The following is a 20161-nucleotide window of genomic DNA, read 5'->3' on the forward strand; positions in this document are numbered from 1 at the left end:
TTTCCCCTTGTCCTTTCTCTTTGGCAGACCCTGCACCTGCAATCCCGCTGGCAGCCTCGACACCTGTGACTCCCGCAGTGGCCGCTGCCCCTGCAAAGAGAATGTGGAAGGCAACCTGTGTGACAGGTGTGTGAGCTTGCTGCAGGTGACCTGGGGCTCACTGATGAGGCTCCAAAGCTGCAAGTGCAGGGAGGAGCAAGGGGCACAGTCTTCATGGACTTGGGTGACCTTGTCACCCTGTGCCCTTCCTGGAGCACCGTGAATCTGCCATACAGGAAGTTACTCAAAGGTTTTATGGCACTGTTTATCCTTTTACCCAACGCAACTGATCATAAGCTGAGAAAATACGTCTTAGAAAGAAAAAATGTCTTGGCTTAGAATCCTGTAAAGAAAGAGCTGGAAAGGATAGGAGAAACCACCTAATCCAGGGGTAGAAAATACATGGTGGGCGTGGCACTCGTACTACCACCTGCTGTGGCAGACATCACTAATGGAGCACTCTCACAGCTCTCCCTTTTTATACCCACAGCAGACATCACTCATGGAGTATTATCAACTCTCCCCTTTCACACCCTTGACAGATATCACTAATGGAGCACTATCACAATTCTTTCACACCCAGACATCACTAATGGAGCACTATCACAGCCCTCCCTTTTCACACTCACAGCAGACATCACTCATGCAGCACTATCAACCCTTCCTTTCACAGCCACAGCAGACATGACTAATGGAGCACTATCAACCCTTCCCTTTCACAGCCACAGCAGACATGACTAATGGAGCACTATCAACCCTTCCCTTTCACAGCCACAGCAGACATGACTGATGGAGCACTATCAACCCTTCCCTTTCACAGCCACAGCAGACATCACTAATGGAATACCCATGGCAAACATCACTAAGGGAGCACTATCCTCAACCCTCTCCCTTCATACTCACAGCAGACATCACTAATGGAGCACTATCAACCCTCCCCTTTCAGACCATGGAAGACAGCACTAATGGAATACCTATAGCAAACATCACTAAGGGAGCACTATCACAACCTTCCCCTTTCACACCTATAACAGACATCACTAATGGAGCATAGCAGTCTTAGCCATGAGCCTTACTATAACCTCAGATCCTTTTCAACACCCTGCTTCAGGAAGGCCCTACCCATTGAGCTGGAATTTGAGCCTGTTTGCCGTCTTTGCAGTCTGATCATGGTACAAATGGGGCATCTGAAGCTCTACAAATCAAAGAGGCTCTCCCGAGGCCACAAAGTCCACAAACTTCCTCTTTTTTTTCTTTTTTTTTGAGTTGGAGTCTTGCTTTGTCACCCAGGCTAGAGTGCAATGGCGTGATCTCAGCTCACTGTAACCTCCACCCCCTGGGTTCAAGTGATTTTTCTGCCTCAGCCTCCTGAGTAACGGAGACTACAGCACGCGCCACCATGCCCAGCTAATTTTTGTATTTTTAGTAGAGACAGGGTTTCACCACATTGGCCAGGCTGGTCTCGAACTCCTGAACTCATGATCCGCCTGCCCTGGCCTCCCAAAGTGCTGGGATTACAGGCGTGAGTCACCACATCCGGCCCATAAACTTCCTCTTTCAAGTGTTCAAGAGGCCTCCAAGCTCCAGCAGTGTGGCCAGCAGACAAACATGGGTTTAGCTCCTTGGGTACATACTGCCTTTTCTTCCTGACTTTGTGTCTGACATTCCCCAGGGCTGCTTGGAGAAGTGGCTGATTCTGGGGCTGGGGCTAGAAAAAGACAAGATAAGCCTGAAGCGTCTTACAGCTTCAGAAAGCAAGGAGAGGCTGAAAGACACAAAAAAACCCAAACCAGAATGGGGGCCCGCATCAAAAGGACAAAGGACACAGGAGCCAACCTGAAAGAGCTCCCAGGGCTGAAACAATTTGAGCAACAAAATAAAGAATGACAGTATTGGATTATAACCCAGAGAATAAAGTAAAATCCACAAATCCATTCTGATGTAAATACATGATTGAATACATAAATAGATGGGGATGAAGGGATGAACCTTCCTTGTGGAAGAATTCCTAGCAATGAATGTAGAAGAAGTGAGGGAACTAGAAAGCCACTGTTCAGACCTCACAGTAGTAATTGCCACAGGCGAGAGCTGCTGATGAATGCTGACATTGGTGGGCAGAACTTTGAGGAGAGAGAGGATATTTGCATAGCCTCAAAACATCAGTTAATTACTGTGGCGGCTTTCACATCTGTCCAGGGGTTCTCTGATACTCCTCCCTCCAGGAGGTCGAGCTTAATCCCTGTTTTTGAGACTGGGCTGCATTTAGTGACTTGCTTTTTTGTTGTTGTAGTTGTTGTTTTGGTGGGTTTTTTTTGTTTTTTGAGATGGAGTTTCTTTCTTTCGCCCAGGCTGGAGTAAAGTAGTGAGATCTCAACTCACTGCAACCTCTGCCTCCTGAGTTCAAGTGATTCTTTTGCCTCAGCCTCCTAAGTAGCTGGGATTATAAGTACCCGCCACCATGCCTGGCTAATTTTTGAATTTTTAGTAGAGATGGGGTTTCTCCATGTTGGCCAGGCTGATCTCAAACTCCTGACCTCAGGTGATCCACCCGCCTCAGCCTCCCAAAGTGCGTGAGCCACCATGCCCAGCCTATTTAGTGACTTGCTCCTAATGACCGGAACGTGGCGATTGCCCAGTGGAGAAGACTGGGAGACAGCACCTCCAGCAGGCAATGAAGGCCGTCCTCACTTGGAATGTCATGTGGGTTTCCTGTGCCCCTATGTGATATGACAAGAAGGGCACGTCACCTCTGTGTATTTCTTTCCCAAACCTACAGCCCTGGTCTAATCATGAGAAAGCATCAGGCAAGCACACACACATCGCAGGGTTCTAAAAATACCTGGTCAGGGCCTTTCAGAGAGTGTCAAGATAGCAGCAGACAAGGAAGCCTGAGAAGCGGTGAGAGGTTGAGGGAGAACAAGGATGCCACTGCAAGTGACGTCGTGTCCCGGATGGGATCCTGCAGCAGAAACCGGACGTTAGAGGCGAGAGTGGAGAAACTCTGATAAGGCTGGAGCTTAGTTAACTTAGTTTTGACAAATGTGCCGTGGCCCCGTCAGACCCCAGCATCGTGGGAAGCTGCCGAAGCAGGTGTGGGAACGATCTGTAATGTGCTCGCCACTCTTCTAGAATTCTGAGAAGAATGTGTTTTTAAGTGTCTGCAGTGATTCTAGACTCTCATGGGTCCAGCTGGGATACCCCTGCCCCGTCCCTTCCTGGTCCATTCATGTGGCCCTCATGGGCATGTCCTGCCTCCATTTCAGATGTCGCCCTGGGACCTTTAACCTGCAGCCCCACAACCCGACCGGCTGCAGCAGCTGCTTCTGCTACGGCCACTCCAAGGTGTGCACGGCCGCCGCCCAGTTCCGGGTGCATCACATCCTCACCGATTTCCACCAGGGTAAGAGGTGCCCCCTGCACACGCCTCCCCAGGGTCTGCTCCCAGCCTAGTGACAGGCAGTCCCACTCTGGGCAGATCCTGCCTTGGTGGATCCCCCATCTTGGAGAGGAGCCACGGGCCTGCAAAGCCCAGGTGGGGTTGAGTGTGAGGGGCCCGCTCCCCAGGGCCCACCTGCGGCCCAGCTCCCTCTCCAGTCCCTGACTCTTCTCTTTATACTCGTGGTGGGGGTGGGGGCCGGGTACGTGACCCTCCTTGGATCCCATAGGGGAATTTCCACTCACCCTGTCGAGACTGGCCTCCCTGGCTGTATCTAAACACTGGGGATTCAGGCTCAGTCTCCTGGCCTCCACTTATTGAACACCTGCTGTATGCCAGGCACTGTGCTGAGCTCCTTACATGCAAGGACTCTCATTCTGCTTTTACAGATGAAGTGACTGAGACCCACACAAGGTAGGCCACTTGCCTGAGGTCACACAACTTAGTTGTGAGCGCTGCGTTCGTCAGCTCCCAAGTTTTGCTCCTTTTTTGAGACGGACGGGGTCTTGCTCTGTCACTCAGGCTGGAGTAGCGTGGTGCAATCACACACGCTTGATGCAGCCTCCAACTCCCTGGGTTCACATGATCCTCCCCCCTCAGCCTCCTGAGTAGCTGGGACCACAGGTGTGCACCGCCGTACTGGCTAATTTTTACATTTTTTTGTAGAAACAGGGTTTTGCCATGTTTCCCAGGCTGGTCTCAATCTCCTGGGCTCAAGTGATCTGCCCACCTCTGCCTCCCAAAGTGCTGGGGCTACAGGCATGCATCACCATGCCCAGCTAATTTTTGTATTTTTTCTTTGTAGAGACAGGGTCTTACCATGTTGCCCAGGCTGGTCTAGAACTCCTGAACTCAAGTGATCCGCCCACCCCTGCTTCCCAAAGTGCTGGGATTATGGGCCTTCGCCCCCAGCTGTGTTTTGCTCTTAGCCATCGTGGCGGCCTCCACCGTGGTCCCCGACTCCAGGTGACACAGCCGCATCTTTAGAGGGGAAAGCAACAGAGCTCAGAGCTCTACATTAACCCAGAGGCTGCGTGGGCTCCGGCCATGTCCCACGGAGCACCCCCCCACCTTCAGCCTCTCCCAAGGAAGGAGCGAGGCGTCAGCTGGGACAGAACCTCAGGGCCGGCACTGGGGCGCTCCAGACATGAGGGCCGCGCGCCCTCTGCTGGGAGCTGTGCAGAAAGCAGGACCAAGAAGGTCCCGGGGTCTAGTGTGTTAACTAGGCAGTTTGTTTTTTTTTTTTTTTTTTTTTTTTTTAATGAGACGGAATCTCGCTCTTTCGCCCAGGCTGGAGTGCAGTGGCACAGTCTCCGCTCACTGCAACATCTGCCTCCTGAGTTCAAGCAATTCTCCTAACTCAACCTCCTGACTAGCTGGGACTACAGGTGTCCGCCACCACGCCCAGTTAATGTTTTGTATTTTAGTAGAGACGGGGTTTCACCGTGTTGCCCAGGCTGGTCTTGATCTCCTGACCTCGTGATCCACCCGCCTCGGCCTCCCAAAGTGCCGGGATTACAGGCGTGAGCCACCGCGCCCGGCCTGGGCAGGACTCATTTTCTAGACCCTAAGAACAGTGTCATGATCCGTTCTCATCTTAGGCCAGGCACTGGGTGTGACCAGCCCTTCAGAGGTGTCATCTCATTTTGTCTCACAGCCGCCCTTGCAGTCTCAAACTTTTTGGTCTCTGGATTCCTTTTCCTTTTTTTGAGATGGTGTCTTGCTGTGTTGCCCAGGCTGGAGTGCAGTGGTGTGATCTCAGCTCACTACAACCTCCGCCTTCCAGGTTCAAGTGGTTTTCCTGCCTCAGCCTCCCAAGTAGCTGGGACTGCAGGTGCCCACCACCGTGCCAGCTTATTTTTTTAGTTTTTGTACAGATCAGGGATTTCACCATGTTGGCCAGGCTGGTCTTGAACTCCTGACCTCAAGTGATCCACCCTCCTTGGCCTCCCAGAGTGCTGGGATTACAGGCATGAGCCATGGCATCCGGCCTCTGGATACCTTTATGCTCTTGAAAATTATTGAGGACTCCAAAGTGCTTTTGTTTACGTGGGTGGTTTATATGGATATTTGCTGTCTTAGAAATGAAAACTGTGGCCAGGTATGGTGGCTCATGCCTATAATCCCAGCACGCTGGGAGGCCAAGGTGAGTGGATCACATGAGGTCAGGAGTTCGAGACCAGCCTCGCCAACATGGCAAAACCCTGTCTCTGCCAAAAATACAAAACTTAGCCAGGCGTGATGGCTGGCGCCTGTAATCCCAGCTACTTGGGAGGCCGAGGCAGGAGAATTGCTTGAACCTGGGAGGCGGAGGTTACACACCACTACACTCCAGCCTGGGTGACAGAGTGAGTGAGACTCTGTCTCAAAAAAAAAAAAAAAGAAAAAGAAAAATGAAAACGGAGTGTTTTTTGTTTGGTTGGTTGTTTTTTTTTTTTTTGGTCTTTGAGTTGGAGTCTTGCTCTCTTACCCAGGCTGAAGTGCAGTAGCTCAATCTCAGCTCACTGCAACCTCCGCCTCCTGGGATGACAGGTACTGGCCACCATGCTGGGCTAATGTTTGTATTTTTAGCAGAGATGGGGTTTCACTGTGTTGGCCAGGCTGGTCTTGAACTTCTGACCTCAGGTAATCCACCTGCCTTGGCCTCCCAGAGTGCTGGAATTCCAGGCGTGAGCCACCATGCCTGGCCTCCCAGTTCCTTCTAGGTGCCTGTTTGCAAGCTTCTCTTCATGTTGACATCTTCCTTTCTCTGGCCTCTTTCCCCGCTGTGTCCCTCCCTTCCTACCCCTCGGCTGCCCCAGGTGTTTGCCTCTGCCCCATTGCCCAGCTGCCCCCTGGAGAGGTATTCCCTTGAGGTCACTCGCTGTGTGCTGGGCTGTGCTCCATGTTAACTGCTGTGGCCAGAGGGAGGAGGCACTGAACTGGCACTGGGGACCAGAAGGCCCAGGCTCCCATCCTGGCTGGGCTCCTTCCTAGCCAGGTGGCCTCCTTGCCTGCGGTGGTGTTAATGACACGGGTCACTGAAGGACAGGGTCATGAGGTTACGGGTGACAAAGATCTCTGAGAACCTGAAGACAAGGTCAAGTCTGGTACTATTAGAAATGGCCCTGATGTCCCAGGGCCCCCATGTGGGGCCCCCAAGCTGTCTTCATGTGGAGCTCAAAATCTCACCGAAAGGGCAGGGCACGCTTCCAGGTCAGACCATGCCCCAAGCAGAACCAGGTCCCTGAGCTTTCTAGCTTCTCCTGGGGCTCCTTCCCACCCCAAGGCCCCTGCTGGGGCTGGCACCTGGAGACCACCCGCCGGGGCCCCACACTGATCGGGGAGTGTCTGTGTTTGCTGTCTAGGAGCCGAAGGCTGGCGGGCCAGAAGTGGGGGGAGCTCCAAGCAACCCCCGCAATGGAGCCCGAGCGGGGTCTTCCTGAGCCCAGAAGATGAGGAGGAGCTCACAGCGCCAGGTACCTCCAGCGCCAAGTGGGGGCTGACTGCCCTGTGTCGGTTCCTCCTGCTGCTAAACAACCTGCCACACATTCGAGGCTGAAAGCAGTGCTGGGTTATTCTCTTAGAGTTCTGGAGAAGTCAGAAATGGGTCTCGAGGTGTCAGCAGGGCTGAGCTCCTTCTGGAGGCCCAGGGGAAAGTTCCTTCCCAGCTTCTGAGATGGAGTTTTGCTCTTGTTGCTCAGGCTGGAGTGCAGTGGCGCGATCTCGGCTCACTGCAACCTCCGCCTCCCAGATTCAAGCAATTCTCCTGCCTCAGCCTCCCGATTATCTGGGATTACAGGCGCCTGCCACCATGCCTGGCTAATTTTTGTATTTTTAGTAGAGATGGGGTTTCGCCATATTGGGCAGGCTGGTCTTGATCTGCTGACCTTGTGATCCACCCGACTCAGCCTCCCAAAGTGCTGGGATTACAAGTGTAAGCACCGTGCCCAGCCTGCTTTCCCAGCTTCCAGGAGCTGCCTGCATCCCTGGGCTCAAGGCCCCTTCCTCCATCTTCAAAGCAGCCGAGCTTGTCTCCTGCCCCATCGCTGGTACAGCTCCCCTGCGCCCTCTTGCGTATTTACCATTGATCTCTAATGATTGATGACGCCCAGGTGGATAACCCAGGATGCTCTTCCTCCCTCAGGTCAGTTGACTGACAACCTTAACATCCCCTGGCCACAAAACACACCATATTTACAGATTCCAGGGATTCGGATGTAGCTGCCTTTGGGAGGCAGCTGTTCTGCCATCAGACCACAGTATCTGATGAAAGCCCTGTTCTTCTGGTCATAGCTTTGTCACCTAGGGCTTCTTCAATGCCACAGAGCCATAGCCACTGTCACACCCTAGAGAATCTCTGTATTTCCCATCAGCCCTTCACCCGCCTGGCCACAGCACCCCAAGCCCAGGGCCATGGATTCTTGCAAAAGGAAGGAGGTTCTTGATAATTCTGACCTCTCCACCTGCCCAATGAGGGGAACTGTGGTCTGCTGGTGACCATCTCAGTCCCAGCACTCAGAGCCTAGAGCCCATCTTTAGCCCTGCTGTGGCTGATTCAGGTCCTGCCAGTTCCTTTGACCAGCTCTGCCCTTTCCCTCCCACTCCCAGGGAGGCCGGGGAGATGATGTCACAGATGTCTTTGGAGCCGTGTGCCCCACAGCCAGGAAGCCAAAGGCCTCCGCGGGCCCCTCTTGGGGCAGGTGCTCCAAGCTCAGAGGCCTGTGAGCAGAAAACACACTGTGTCCCATGGCCACTTTGCTGGCATGTGTGAAAGAAAGGGCTTATTCCTGCAAGAAGTGCGTGATGGTGCTGGCCACACCGCAGGAGTGAGCTGGACGGACGGCCTGTCCTCACGGTGCTCTCAGCCCAGCCCGCTCCAGGGCACCCTGAGCAGCTGGACGTGAGGGCATGGCAGGGGAGCCAGGCTTCTGCCCGTTGCTCTTGGAGGGGACACAGAAACAAGCCTCCGGGCTGGCTGGAAACAGCATCAGAGGGAATGAAACACAAAGCCTCTGGCCAGCACATCCACTTTCTGTATTCTGCCCATGGACCCCCATATTCAGGGGGGCAAAGGCCAGGTGCTGAGTGAAGATGGCTTGAACCTGAGAGGCAGAGGCTGCAGTGACCCGAGATCATGCCACTGCACTCCAGCCTCGGTGACAGAGCGAGACTGTCTCAAAAAAAAAAAGAAGAAGAAGATAAAATTATTAAGAATGTGAAGATGGTCACAGCAGAGCATGAAGCCAAGTGTGGGGACATGTGTGACTGCACAGGTCACACGCCTGTGAAGCCGGGGACGGGCTGCTGAGGTGTGGGCTGGCTCCCTGCGGGGTCTGCTGTGCAGGGAGCTTTTGATTTTCTACCCACTGCAGTTTTATCTTGTTTGAATGTTTAGCTGCCGATAAAATCAATATAGACATTTAAAATCAAGCTAACTGTATGAAGATTGTCAAAGCCTTCTTCTCTTGTCTTCAGATAAGTTCCTGGGAGACCAGCGGTTCAGCTATGGGCAGACCCTCATCCTGACCTTCCAGGTGCCCCCTGGGGGCTCCCCACTCCCTGTGCAGCTGAGGCTGGAAGGGGCGGGCTTGGCCCTGTCCCTGAGGCACTCTAGCCCCTCTGGCCCCCAGGATGCCGGGCACCCCAGGGAGGTGGAGCTCAGGTTCCAGTAAGTATCCGCTTCTATCTTGAGAGATGGGGAGGTGGAGGGGTGGTCTCTGAGGTCCAGGCACATTTCGGATGCCCCTGTGGTCTGGGGGGGCTGCACCCCCTCCCCAGTCATGGTACCACCACCCTATGTCGGGATCTTGCTTTGACCGCTTTTCCCGCCAGCCTGCAGGAGACCTCCGAGGACGTGACCCCTCCACTGCCCCCCTTCCACTTCCAGCGGCTCCTCGCCAACCTCACCAGCCTTCGCCTCCGCGTCAGCCCCGGCCCCAACCCTACCGGTCAGTAAAGACAAAGACGTGCCCAAGACCCGAGCACTGCAGGTCTCAGAACTGGGCTCCTGCGTGCACAGCCTTGTCGGGGCCTCACGGCTGGACGGTTGTTGTCCCGTTTTGCCAAGAAGGAATCTGAGTCACAGATCAGGACAATTGCTGCAGGTCCTATAACCTCTGGCAGTTGTGGAGGCAGTGGGGATGGCGGCTGAGGTCAGAGGCAGGGACTGGACGGGCAAGGGTCTCAGAGGCAGGTATGCGGCCAGCAAGCCACCCAGACCCATTGGGTGTGGTCACTCCACCTTCACTGAATCCACCAAGTCCTCTGTCCCTGCTAGACGCAGCACACAGCCGGCAGCCTAGTCCCCTGGGAGAGCGACTCCCCTGCTGGTCACTGGCGGTATTGTACCTAAGCCTTCCCTAAGAGGGGGCCGGGCCACCATGGGTTATTGATGGGATCTGTCACCACCCCCACCCTGGCCACAGTGATTGACAGCCCTAGCCTCTGATCTGTTCCTCCTTATAACCTACCCGCACGCTATTTTAAGAATTAGTATAATGTACTTTTTTGGGGGGAGTGGGGGATGAGGGGCAGGGGCTTGCCCCATCGCCCAGGCTGGAGTGCAGTGGAAGCCTCATGGCTCGTGGCAGCCTTGACCTCTTCAGCTCAAGCAGCCCTCCCACCTCAGCTCCCCACGTAGGTGGGACCGCAGACGCACACTGCCATACCCTAGCTGGATTATACAAATAATTCTTTTTTTTTTTTTTTTTTTTTTGTAGACAAGGTCTCACTGTGTGTGCCCAGGCAGCTCTCAGACTCCGGGGCTCAGGCAATCCCACTGTCCTCACAGTACTGGGATTACAGGTGTGAGCTACCATGCCCGAGCCCACGATATCCTAACTGTAATGTACAGAATACATAAAAGGAAAAGCAATGATGTCACATACAATCCTCTGAATTCCAAATTGTCAGTGCTCAGACGCGACCGCACTAGAAGACATGAGGAAGTGGTGAGACCTTCCCTGCTGTCAGGATTAAATTTGGTTTTAGGAGAAGTAAGATGCTCAGAAGCTGTTTACACAGAGGGCAGGCAGTGCAGACAGCGCCGTGGATGGCTAACGCAGGAATACAAACCAGGGTTGAGAGCAGCGGGAACAGGCCGGCTCATGTGGGCAGTGTCAGCAGGGTCCCTCAGTGAGGACAGTGGCTGGGAATGGAGCTAGGCGGGCTCTCCCAGTCACAGGCCAGAGCACGGTGAGCGTGAGTCATGCAGCTCCCCCACCTCGTAGTGTGCTGCTTCCATTCCTTTCCATTCCATTCTATTTATTTTGAGATGGAGTCTTGCTCTGTCGCCCAGGCTGCAGTGCAGTGGTGCAATCTCAGCTCACTGCAACCTCCACCTTCCAGGTTCAAGCGATCCTCCTTCCTCAGCCTCCTGAGTAGCTGGGATTACAGGCGTGTGCCACCATGCCCAGCTAATTTTTTTGTATTTTTAGTAGAGACGGGGTTTCACTATGTTGGCTAGGCTGGTCTCAAACACCCAAACTTATGATCTGCCTGCCTAGACCTCCCAAAGTACTGTGATTACAGGCATGAGCTACCACACCCAGCCACTTCTTTTATTTTATTTATTTATTTATTTATTTATTATTTTATTTTTTGAGACAGTTTCACTGTTGTCGCCCAGGTTGGAGTGCAGTGGTGCGATCTCAGCTCGCTGTAACCTCCGCCTCCTGGTTCAAAGGGATTCTCCTGCTTCAGCCTCCAGAGTAGCTGAGATTACAGGCATGTGCCACCACGCCTGGCTGATTTTTGTATTTCTGGTAGAGACGGGGTTTCTCCATGTTGGCCAGCCTGGTCTCAAACTCCTGACCTCGGGTGATCCGTCCACCTCGGCCTCCCAAAGTGCTGGGATAACAGGCGTGAGCCACCGTGCCTGGCCCATGACGCGCTTCTTTTAAAAGGCTTATTTAAGCCTCGGTGGTTTTGTTTTATTGCTCCATTGGGGAAGACACTTGGCAGAGGAAGTGTTGATCTGTGAGTGAAGCTATGAAACCGAATTTCAGACATTCAGCTGAATATGATGACCCTTACTCTTTGAGTCCTTTGTGTTTGCCATTTTGGAATCATAACTAAGGGGGAAGATTTGCTGGATCACCATGGGTGGGGAAGCTACAGAGCAGGTTGCCGATGGGAGGCAGTGTGATGACGATGGTGACGGAAACCCCGGGGCCAGGGTGCCATTGTGGGTGAGTGACTGTAGGGAAAATTCTGAATGAAGCAAAGCACGGCGTTCCCTCCGTCAACATGACCTCTGCATCCCTGAACAATGCCCTGTGCACTTAAAATGTTCAAAAATACCGCGGAGGCCGGGTGCAGTAGCTCGCGCCTATAATCCCAGCACCTTGGGAGGTTGAGGCAGGAGGGATCATTTGAGGGCTGGAGTTCCAGACCAGCCTTTGGCAACAAACCAAGACCTCATCTCTACAAAAAAAAATGTTTTGAAACTAAGTCAGGTTGGGCGAGGTGGCTCACGCCTGTAATTCCTTTGGGCAATTTGGGAGGCTGACGCAGAGGGATCATCTGAGGTCAGGAGTTCGAGACCAGCCTGGCCAATGTGGTGAAACCCCGTCTCTACTAAAAATACAAAAATTAGCTGGGCGTGGTAGCAGGCGTCTGTAATCCCAGCTACTTGGGGGGCTGAGGCAGGAGAATCGCTTAAACCCAAGAGGTGGAGGTTGCAGTGAGCCAAGATTGTACTGCTGTACTCCAGACTGGGCGACAGAGCCAGACTCCGTCTCAAAACAACAAAAAACCAGCCTGGTGTGGTGGCCCACACCTGTAGTCCAAGCTACTCGGGAGGCTAAGGCTAGAGGACCACTTGAGCCCAGGAGGTCAAAACTGTAGTGATTACACCACCACACCTCAGCCTGGGTGACAGAGCGAGACCTTGTCTCTAAAAAAAAACCAAAAACCCAAGTGTCTATGTGTAAAATGAAGGGAGGTCTAGGCTCAGATGTTTACAGTGGGGTTTTTCTACCCTTCCAGCACCAAGCAGGACATTTGAAAGTCACGTGGGGAGTTTCTGGGAACTTTAGGCCTCTTCATCCGCATGACAACCAACATGTCCTCAGATTTGCTTCCGGGGAGGGAGATTTTGCTCCTTCTGAGAACCTCTGGCTCAGATGGTTAGTTTTCCCCATTACAACCGTGTCACAGGGAGTAGGGACCAGCCTCATAGAAAGGCCTTGGTATTCCAGTACAAGCGTTGCTTTAGGTCAGAGCGTTGGAAATGGAAATGTTAGGTCAAAGCGGAGCGTTTGCCGTGTTGATCCACGCTGCCGAATTTGCCTTCAGAAGGCCTGCTCCGATGAGGCGCGTCAGCTGCCTCTAATCTGCCCGTTTTCTGTGTCTACAGATGGTCATTTTCCTATTTTGCCCGGAGTTTCTAGGTGTTTTCTGTGGGAAGGTTGATCTGCTAGGATCCCACTCCTCTGTTACTGGAGGCAAAGCCTCCCGATTTGTATTCATACATCCACCTCGTTTTTTTTTCAAATATCAGATTTCTTTATTTTTAAAATGTATACGTCATAGTTTACCTAAATGCAAAATGTTCATTTTCTTTGAGGCCAGGAGTTCAAAACCAGCCTGGGCAACATGGCAAAACCTTTTTTCTACAAAAAATTTAAAATTGAGCTGGGCGTGGTGGCACATACCTTTGGTCCAGCTACTTGGGAGGCTGAGGCAGAAGGGTCATTTGAGGCAGGAGTTCACTGCACTCCCCTGCGTGACAGAGCAAGACCCTGCCTCTCTCAAAAACAAACAAGAACAACAACAACAAATCTTAAAACTTTAGAAATAGACCTTAAACTTTGCCTAAATGTAGCATTCAGTTATGAGCAAGCCAGATGAGATTCCTATGTCCTATCCCGCACGAAAATTAATCTATAAAATGTTACCAGTCTGAGAGGTGTGAGTGGTATCGTTGTTTAAATTTCTTTGATAACCTGTGGAGTGGATACCTTTCTGTAAAATTCTCAGCCATGTCTATTTCTTCTTGAAAACTGCCGATTCAACTTCCTTACGCTTGAATTGACCATTTTTTTAAAAAAAGTCAACTGGCACAGTGCTCACACATGCAATCCCAGCACTTTGGGAGGCCGAGGCAGGAGGATTACTTGAGGCCAGGAGTTCGAGACCAGCCTGGGCAACATGGAGAAACCCCATCTCTAAAAATAATTTTAAAATTAGCTGGGCTTGGTGGCTTGCCTGCCAGTCTACTTTGGGAGGGTGACGTGGTAGGATCACTGGAGCCTGGGAAGTCGAGGCTGCAGTGAGCTAGGATTGCACCACTGCCCTCCAGCCTGAGTGACAGAACGAGAATCTGCCTCAAAAAATAAATTTTAAAAATTATCATTGATTCCCAGGCTGCCTGTATGTACGTGGGCCTGGTCCATATGTGACAGGAAGGTTTTTGGGGGAAGCACATGCAGGAGCTTCTGCCTCTCTCTCTCCCTTCTTGCTCTGCAGGCCAAGTGTTCTTGACTGAGGTCCGGCTCACATCCGCCCGGCGGGGGCTTTCCCCGCCAGCCTCCTGGGTGGAGACTTGTTCATGTCCCAACGGCTACACGGGCCAGTTCTGTGAATCATGTGCTCCAGGGTACAAGAGAGAGACACCACGAGGGGGTCCCTATGCCAGCTGTGTCCCCTGCACCTGTAACCAGCATGGCACCTGTGACCCCAACACAGGTGAGTCTCCGGGCACCCCATCCCAAGGCATCTCGGCTGTACCCAGAAAAGTGAGGTGAGTACTGACCTGATCAGGGCCATCTTGGCACAGGCATTGAGGGGTTGGCCAAGCTGTGGGGAAGTGTGGGCACTGAGCTCGCCCGTGCTGTTATTGCCTGGGCGTCTCATATTTTAATAAAAGTTACCACTGGAATTTATCGAAGCCTCGGGCTCTGTGCCAAGGACCTTGTATCCATTTGGTGAGAGCCGTAAGCCAGCTGCTCTGCGGGCTGTCTGTCCATGCACCACCTTCTCCCCAGGCTGGCCCTTCTCCCAGGAAGGACCAGGGAAACACCTTGGGGGTCCTTATATGCAGAGGGAGCTTCGAGAAAGGGCAGAGGCATCAGCATGGCAGGTGACAACCGAAGGGTTCTCATGAGGGTCACACAGGTGACAGCAGCTCATAAGCACCAATCCAGAGTTGTAGACCTGCCACTCTCACCCTTTAGTGGCCTTGGGAAAGTCACTTCCCTCCCTGAGCCTGCTTCCTCTTCTTAAGGTGGGGATGATGACAGTGTACACACTGCCTCTGTTTCTACACAAAGCCACATGGAGGTCAGGAGACACTCAGGCTCTGAAAACAGAGACCTGGGTTGCACTGGAGCTCCGCTGTAGCTAACTGGGAGGGCCTTAGGGAAATGCAGACAATGAAGGGCTCTACTTTTCAGGACACTTGGGAAATAATAAAAGAGTGTCCCCTTTTCTGCCTGTGCTAGTCACCCTCCTCTATACATTGTTGACTCCCGCAGACATCCCTGCAGGGGTCGGGACCCTTCCCGTCCCATCTCACAGGTGAGGGCCCCACGCTGCAGGGTGCCTGCATGGCCAGCAGGTGGCAGAGCTGCGCCTCCCTCCAGCCTGGACTCCCAGGGCCTGGTCACTACTGGCTACTCATTCTCACTTCTTTTTATTTTATTCTGTTTTATATTTTATTTTATTTTTTGTGGGGCGGGGAGGGGGGCGAAAGAGTCTCACTCTGTCATCCAGGCTGGACTGCAGTGGTGCAATCTTGGCTGACTGCAGCCTCCTGCTGGGTTCAAGAGATCCTCCCACCTCAGCTAGGATTGCAGATGCCCATCACCATACTCAGCTGATTTTTGTATTTTTAGTAGAGATGGGGTTTCACCGTGTTGAGGCTGGTCTCAAACCCCTGACTCAAGTGATCTTCCCGCCTCAGCCTCCCAAAGTGCTGGGATTACAGGCTTGAGCCACCGTGTCCGGCCCACTGATCCTCACTTCTGTAGTAGCAGACCTGGCCTCACTCAAAGTCATGTGGCCAGGAGGTGCCTGAGGAGGCTGGACCCAGGCCTCTCTGCACTCCCACACTGACGGCCTCATGCCTACACGCCTGCTGCCTCCCCAGAGCGGGTGAGGGCTCTCTGAGAAGAAGGCTGCTGAGCATTTTTCTTCCTGAAAGACAGTAGCTGGGCACACCCAGTACTTCGAGTGGCCAAGGTGGGTGGATCATCTAAGGTTAGGAGATCGAGACCAGCCTGACCAAAATGGTGAAACCCCGTCTCTACTAAAAATACAAAATTAGCCAGGCATGGTGGCGCACACCTGTAATCCCAGCTACTCAGGAGGCTGAGGCAGGAGAATCACTTGAACCCAGGAGGCAGAGGTTGTAGTGAGCTGGGATTGCACCACTGCACTCCAGCCTGGGCAATAGACTGAGATGCCATCTCAAAAAAAAAAAAAGATGTTAGCCAAACTAGCCAGGGAGGGCAAGCAGAGCCACATGCCACACAGAGGGTACCGTCTTTTCTTGTGTCCATGGCAGGCATCAATAATCGAGCCTGGGCAAGGCCACATAATCCCTCCCCACTGCAGTGCTTCCCACAGCCCCTTTGGAGGCAGCAGAGTCCTCCCATGTCTGGGACCAATTTGTCATCTCCACAGAGCCTCTGGCCCTGCCACACTTCCCACTCAGCTTGGGCAAGTCCTCATCTGTGAAATGGGCAGCATAGCCCCGCTGCCGAGGCTGGGAGGAGGAGTGAGCCTATGGGTGCTGGGCTGAGGCTGGGACAGTTCCCCTTGGATGCCAGCCCTGCTGTGCATGTGCGGCCGGTCCTCACTGTTTCTCCCAGGTCACCTGTGCCTTGGCTGCATTGCAGGGGGGAGGGATTATGTGGCCTCATCTGGGCTCGATTATCAATGCCTGCCATGGACACAAGAAGAGACAGTGCCCTGTGTGTGGCATGTGGTGTGTGGCATGTGGCTGTGCTTGCCCTTCCTGGGACCTCCTGGAAGTGATGGTCTTAATTAACCCCTTCTCAGCCAGGCTTCTCACTCAATCCCTGCCAGTGGGCCTCCGTTCCCAAGCACACCAGGCTCTGAGCAGATGCCAGCTGTGGTCAGCCTGGGGAAGAAGAATTTGCAGAAACCACCACCATCAGGAGTCAGAGGGCAGGGACAGGGGTTCCCTCCTCTGAGACTAGGTATCCCCTGTGCATCCCAAACCCCGGAAAGGGGAGCCTCTTCGCAAAGTCATGTGAAGGCCACAATTCTGGGTCTGTGTCTCCCTTAGGGAAAGCTGCTCTTCCTTTTGTCCCCTTGGAGTTAAGGGGACAACAGTGTAGTGAATGGTAGCTATGTCACCTGTTTGTTCAGAGAGAGGTTTTGGAATACAAAATAATGACAGTGCTGGCCGGGCGCGGCGGCTCATGCCTGTAATCCCAGCACTTTGGAAGGCCGAGGCCCGCAGATTGCTTGAGGTCAGGAGTTTGAGACCAGCCTGGCCAACATGGTGAAACTCCGTCTCTACTAAAAATACTAAAATTGGCCAAGTGACGCACACCTGTAATGCAGCTACTTGGGAGGCTGAGGCAGGAGAATCGCTTGAACCTGGAAGGTGGAGGTTGCAGTGAGCCGAGATTGTGCCACTGCACTCCAGCCTGGGTGACAGAGCCAGACTCCATCTCAAATCACAATAATAAGCACTGATGATGGTGTGTGCAGGGTACTTTGAATGCATGGTCTGGTTGGACCCCGACAAGAACCCTTCGAAGTCAGTGCTGCAGTTGTTCCCATTTTGCAAACGAGGACACTGAGGTGTGGGGCCATTACACAACTTGCCCAGCTTTGCACAGGCAGTAAGTGGGGGACGGGAACTGTGTGGTCCAGCTCCAGGCCTGGACTCTCAGTCCCCAGGCCCTGCTGCCCCCACCTGGGCAAGTTCCCACGCCACCTACCTGGGGTGTGCCCCCTGACCTCTCCCGCCAGGATGCTCACCATCTCTGGGCATTCTGGGTTCAGACAGTTGTAACCAGGTGCTTGTCTTGCCCTCAGGGATCTGCGTGTGCGGCCACCACACCGAGGGCCTGTCCTGTGAGCGCTGCTTGCCAGGTTTCTATGGCAACCCCTTTGCAGGCCAAGCCAACGACTGCCGGCCCTGTCCCTGCCCTGGCGGGTCGGCCTGCACAACCATCCCGGAGAGCGGGGAGGTGGTGTGCACCCACTGCCCCCCGGGCCAGAGAGGTGAGTGACTCCGCCCTGAGCTGTGCCCCATGGAGGGCCAAGCTGCAATGCTGTGACTCTGCCCTGGACTCTGGGGTTAAGGCCTCGGGTTTAGGGTGTGGCAGGTGAAGGAGAGCCCAGCTTATGGGCAGCAGGCATGGCCTCTGGGGACACGGAGTCCCTTAGCCCCATAGACACAGCCCCAGGCTGCTGCACATTGCCAGCAGAATTTGGGCCATTGAGATTTTGGGCCTGGGTTAGTGATAGGTGAACAGGTTCCCTGGGTGATTCTGTTAAAGCCTCGATGAAACTTCCAGTCTTGAAAAGAAATGTCATCATTACGTGCGAAGCAGATCCGTGTACAGCCACCCCTATTCCCAGGCTTCCTGCGTTCTTTCCTGCTCTGGGACTCAGAGACATCCTCGACTCTGATTTTTTTTTTTAAAGCAGCTTTATTGAGATACTACTCATATACCTGACAGTTCCCCCATTTAAAGTGTACAATTTGGCTGGGTGTGGTCGCTCATGCCTGTAATCCCAGCACTTTGGGAAACCAAGGTGGGCAGGTTGCTTCAGCCCAGGAGTTCAAGACCAGCCTAAGCAACATAGTGAGACCCCCATCTCTACAAAAATTAGCTGGGTGTGGTGGCATGCACCTGTGATCCCAGCTACCCTGGAGGCTGAGGTGGGAGGACAGTTTGAGCCTAGGAGGTGGGGGCTGCAGTGAGCCGAGATTTCACCACTGCACTCCAGCTTGGACAACAGAGCCAGGCCCTGTCTCAAAAGCAGTTTTAAAAAATAAAGTACAATTCAATGACTTTTGTCATATTACAGTATTAATTTTTATTATGGTAAAATATATATAACATAAAATTTGCCATTTTAACCATTTCTAAGCGAATCACTCAGCGTCAGGAAGTACATTTGCAGTGTTGTGCAGCTGTGCACCAACCGTCTCCATCCATCTCTAGAACTTTGTCGTCATCCCAGACGGAAATTGTACCCATCAAATGTATTGCTGAGGCCAGGCACAGTGGCTCACGCCTGTAATCCCAGCATTTTGGGAGGCCGAGGCAGGTGGATCACCTGAGGTCAGGAGTTCAAGACTAGTCTGGCCAACATGGCAAAACCCTGTCTCTACTAAAAATACAAAAATTAGCTGGGCATGGTGGCGGGCACTTGTAATCCCAGCTACTCAGGAGGCTGAGGCAGGAGGATCTCTCGAACCCAGGAGGTGGAGGTTGTAATGAGCCGAGATCGTGCCATTGCACTCCAGCCTGAGCAACACAGTAAGACTCCATCTCAAAAAAATTTTTGAAAACTAAAAATGTACTGTTGAGTAGCTCCTTCCCCAGCCCCTGATAACAACTGTTCTGCTCTCTGTCTCTGTGAATTTGACTCCTCTGGGTGTTCCATGTAAATGGAACCATACAGTATTTGTTCTTTTGGGTCTGGCTTGTTTCACGTAGTGTAATGTTTTTAAGATACCTAGACAACTGATATTGCTTTTGGTACCTGTGGCTGCATTAAATTGATTTGTCAAATGCCCTGTGCTTTCACTGGGACCGTTCTGAAAGCAGCTCTCTGGCAGCCAACAGGGCAGGACCGGTGGCCCCAGAGCCGGGAGCTCAAGAACCAAGGGATGGAGATCGCACCACAGGCTCTCGCTCCCCACTGGCCACCGTGCTGGTCCTCCATCTCCATTATCTCCTTATGTTTTCTAGCCCCTGACTGTGGCTCCCCTGGCCTGCAGACATGCGTGAGCCCACCCAGTGAGAACGGACAGTTAGAGAAGCTCAGGCTGAGACGAACTTGAGGGAGGATGTCAGGGGAGCAGGCAGTGCTGTGAGCAGAGAGAACCACCCTTGGGTCACCTGGAGTGTACTTTAGGGCTCCGTCCCCTGCCCTTTTACTTTTTTTTTTCTTTTTTTTTTTTTTTTCTGAGATGGAGTTTTGCTCTTGCTGCCCAGGCTGGAGTACAATGGCACAATCTTGGCTCACTGCAATCTCTGCCTCCTGGGTTCAAGAGATTCTCCTACCTCAGCCTCCGGGGTAGCTGGGATTACAGGCATGCACCATCACGCCCGGCTAATTTTGTATTTTTAGTAGAGACAGGATTTCTCTATATTGGTCAGGCTGGTCTCGAACTCCCCACCTCCTGAAGTGCTGGGATTACAGGTGTGAGCTACCGCGCCTGGCCCCAGCACCCTTCTCATCCACACCAGTGTCCTCTGCGCCCTGTGAGGGCCTAGCACACAGAGAGCTCACGTGGACCTCTGAGTCAGGATTGATCGAGGTCAAGCTGTGACTCTCACTTGCCCCAGGATGACTCCTGCCTGCCATCCTGTCCCTTTAAACCCTTCCCAGGACCTCCAGAGCTGCCTCCTGCCCTGTGAGCTGTCCTTACCTGGTTCCAGGTAAATGGTTGCTTAACCATGGGGCTCACGTTCTTCATCACCATTTTCAATCCCCCTCCCCTCCCCTCCCCTCCCCTTTTTCTCCTCCCCTCCCCTCCCCTCC

The 20161-nt window shown here is 53.0% G+C and overlaps 1 protein-coding gene across 2 annotated transcripts in view; it reads left to right on the forward strand.

Annotated features, from left to right (window-relative positions):
* The window catches only part of LAMC3 (laminin subunit gamma 3), a 77501-nt gene that overhangs the window by 30194 nt on the left and 27146 nt on the right, over positions 1-20161 (forward strand). For both annotated transcript variants that reach the window (XM_032257619.1, XM_032257618.1), the window contains exons 7-13: positions 28-126; positions 3303-3439; positions 6823-6933; positions 8933-9125; positions 9290-9405; positions 13928-14146; positions 17474-17662. In XM_032257619.1, the coding sequence (XP_032113510.1) occupies positions 28-126; positions 3303-3439; positions 6823-6933; positions 8933-9125; positions 9290-9405; positions 13928-14146; positions 17474-17662 (1064 nt within the window). The remainder of the gene's footprint in view (positions 1-27; positions 127-3302; positions 3440-6822; positions 6934-8932; positions 9126-9289; positions 9406-13927; positions 14147-17473; positions 17663-20161) is intronic.

Source organism: Sapajus apella, unplaced genomic scaffold (genome assembly GCF_009761245.1).
Source record: "Sapajus apella isolate SASKATOON/1434 unplaced genomic scaffold, GSC_monkey_1.0 scaffold97, whole genome shotgun sequence".
Classification (NCBI taxonomy): domain Eukaryota; kingdom Metazoa; phylum Chordata; class Mammalia; order Primates; family Cebidae; genus Sapajus; species Sapajus apella.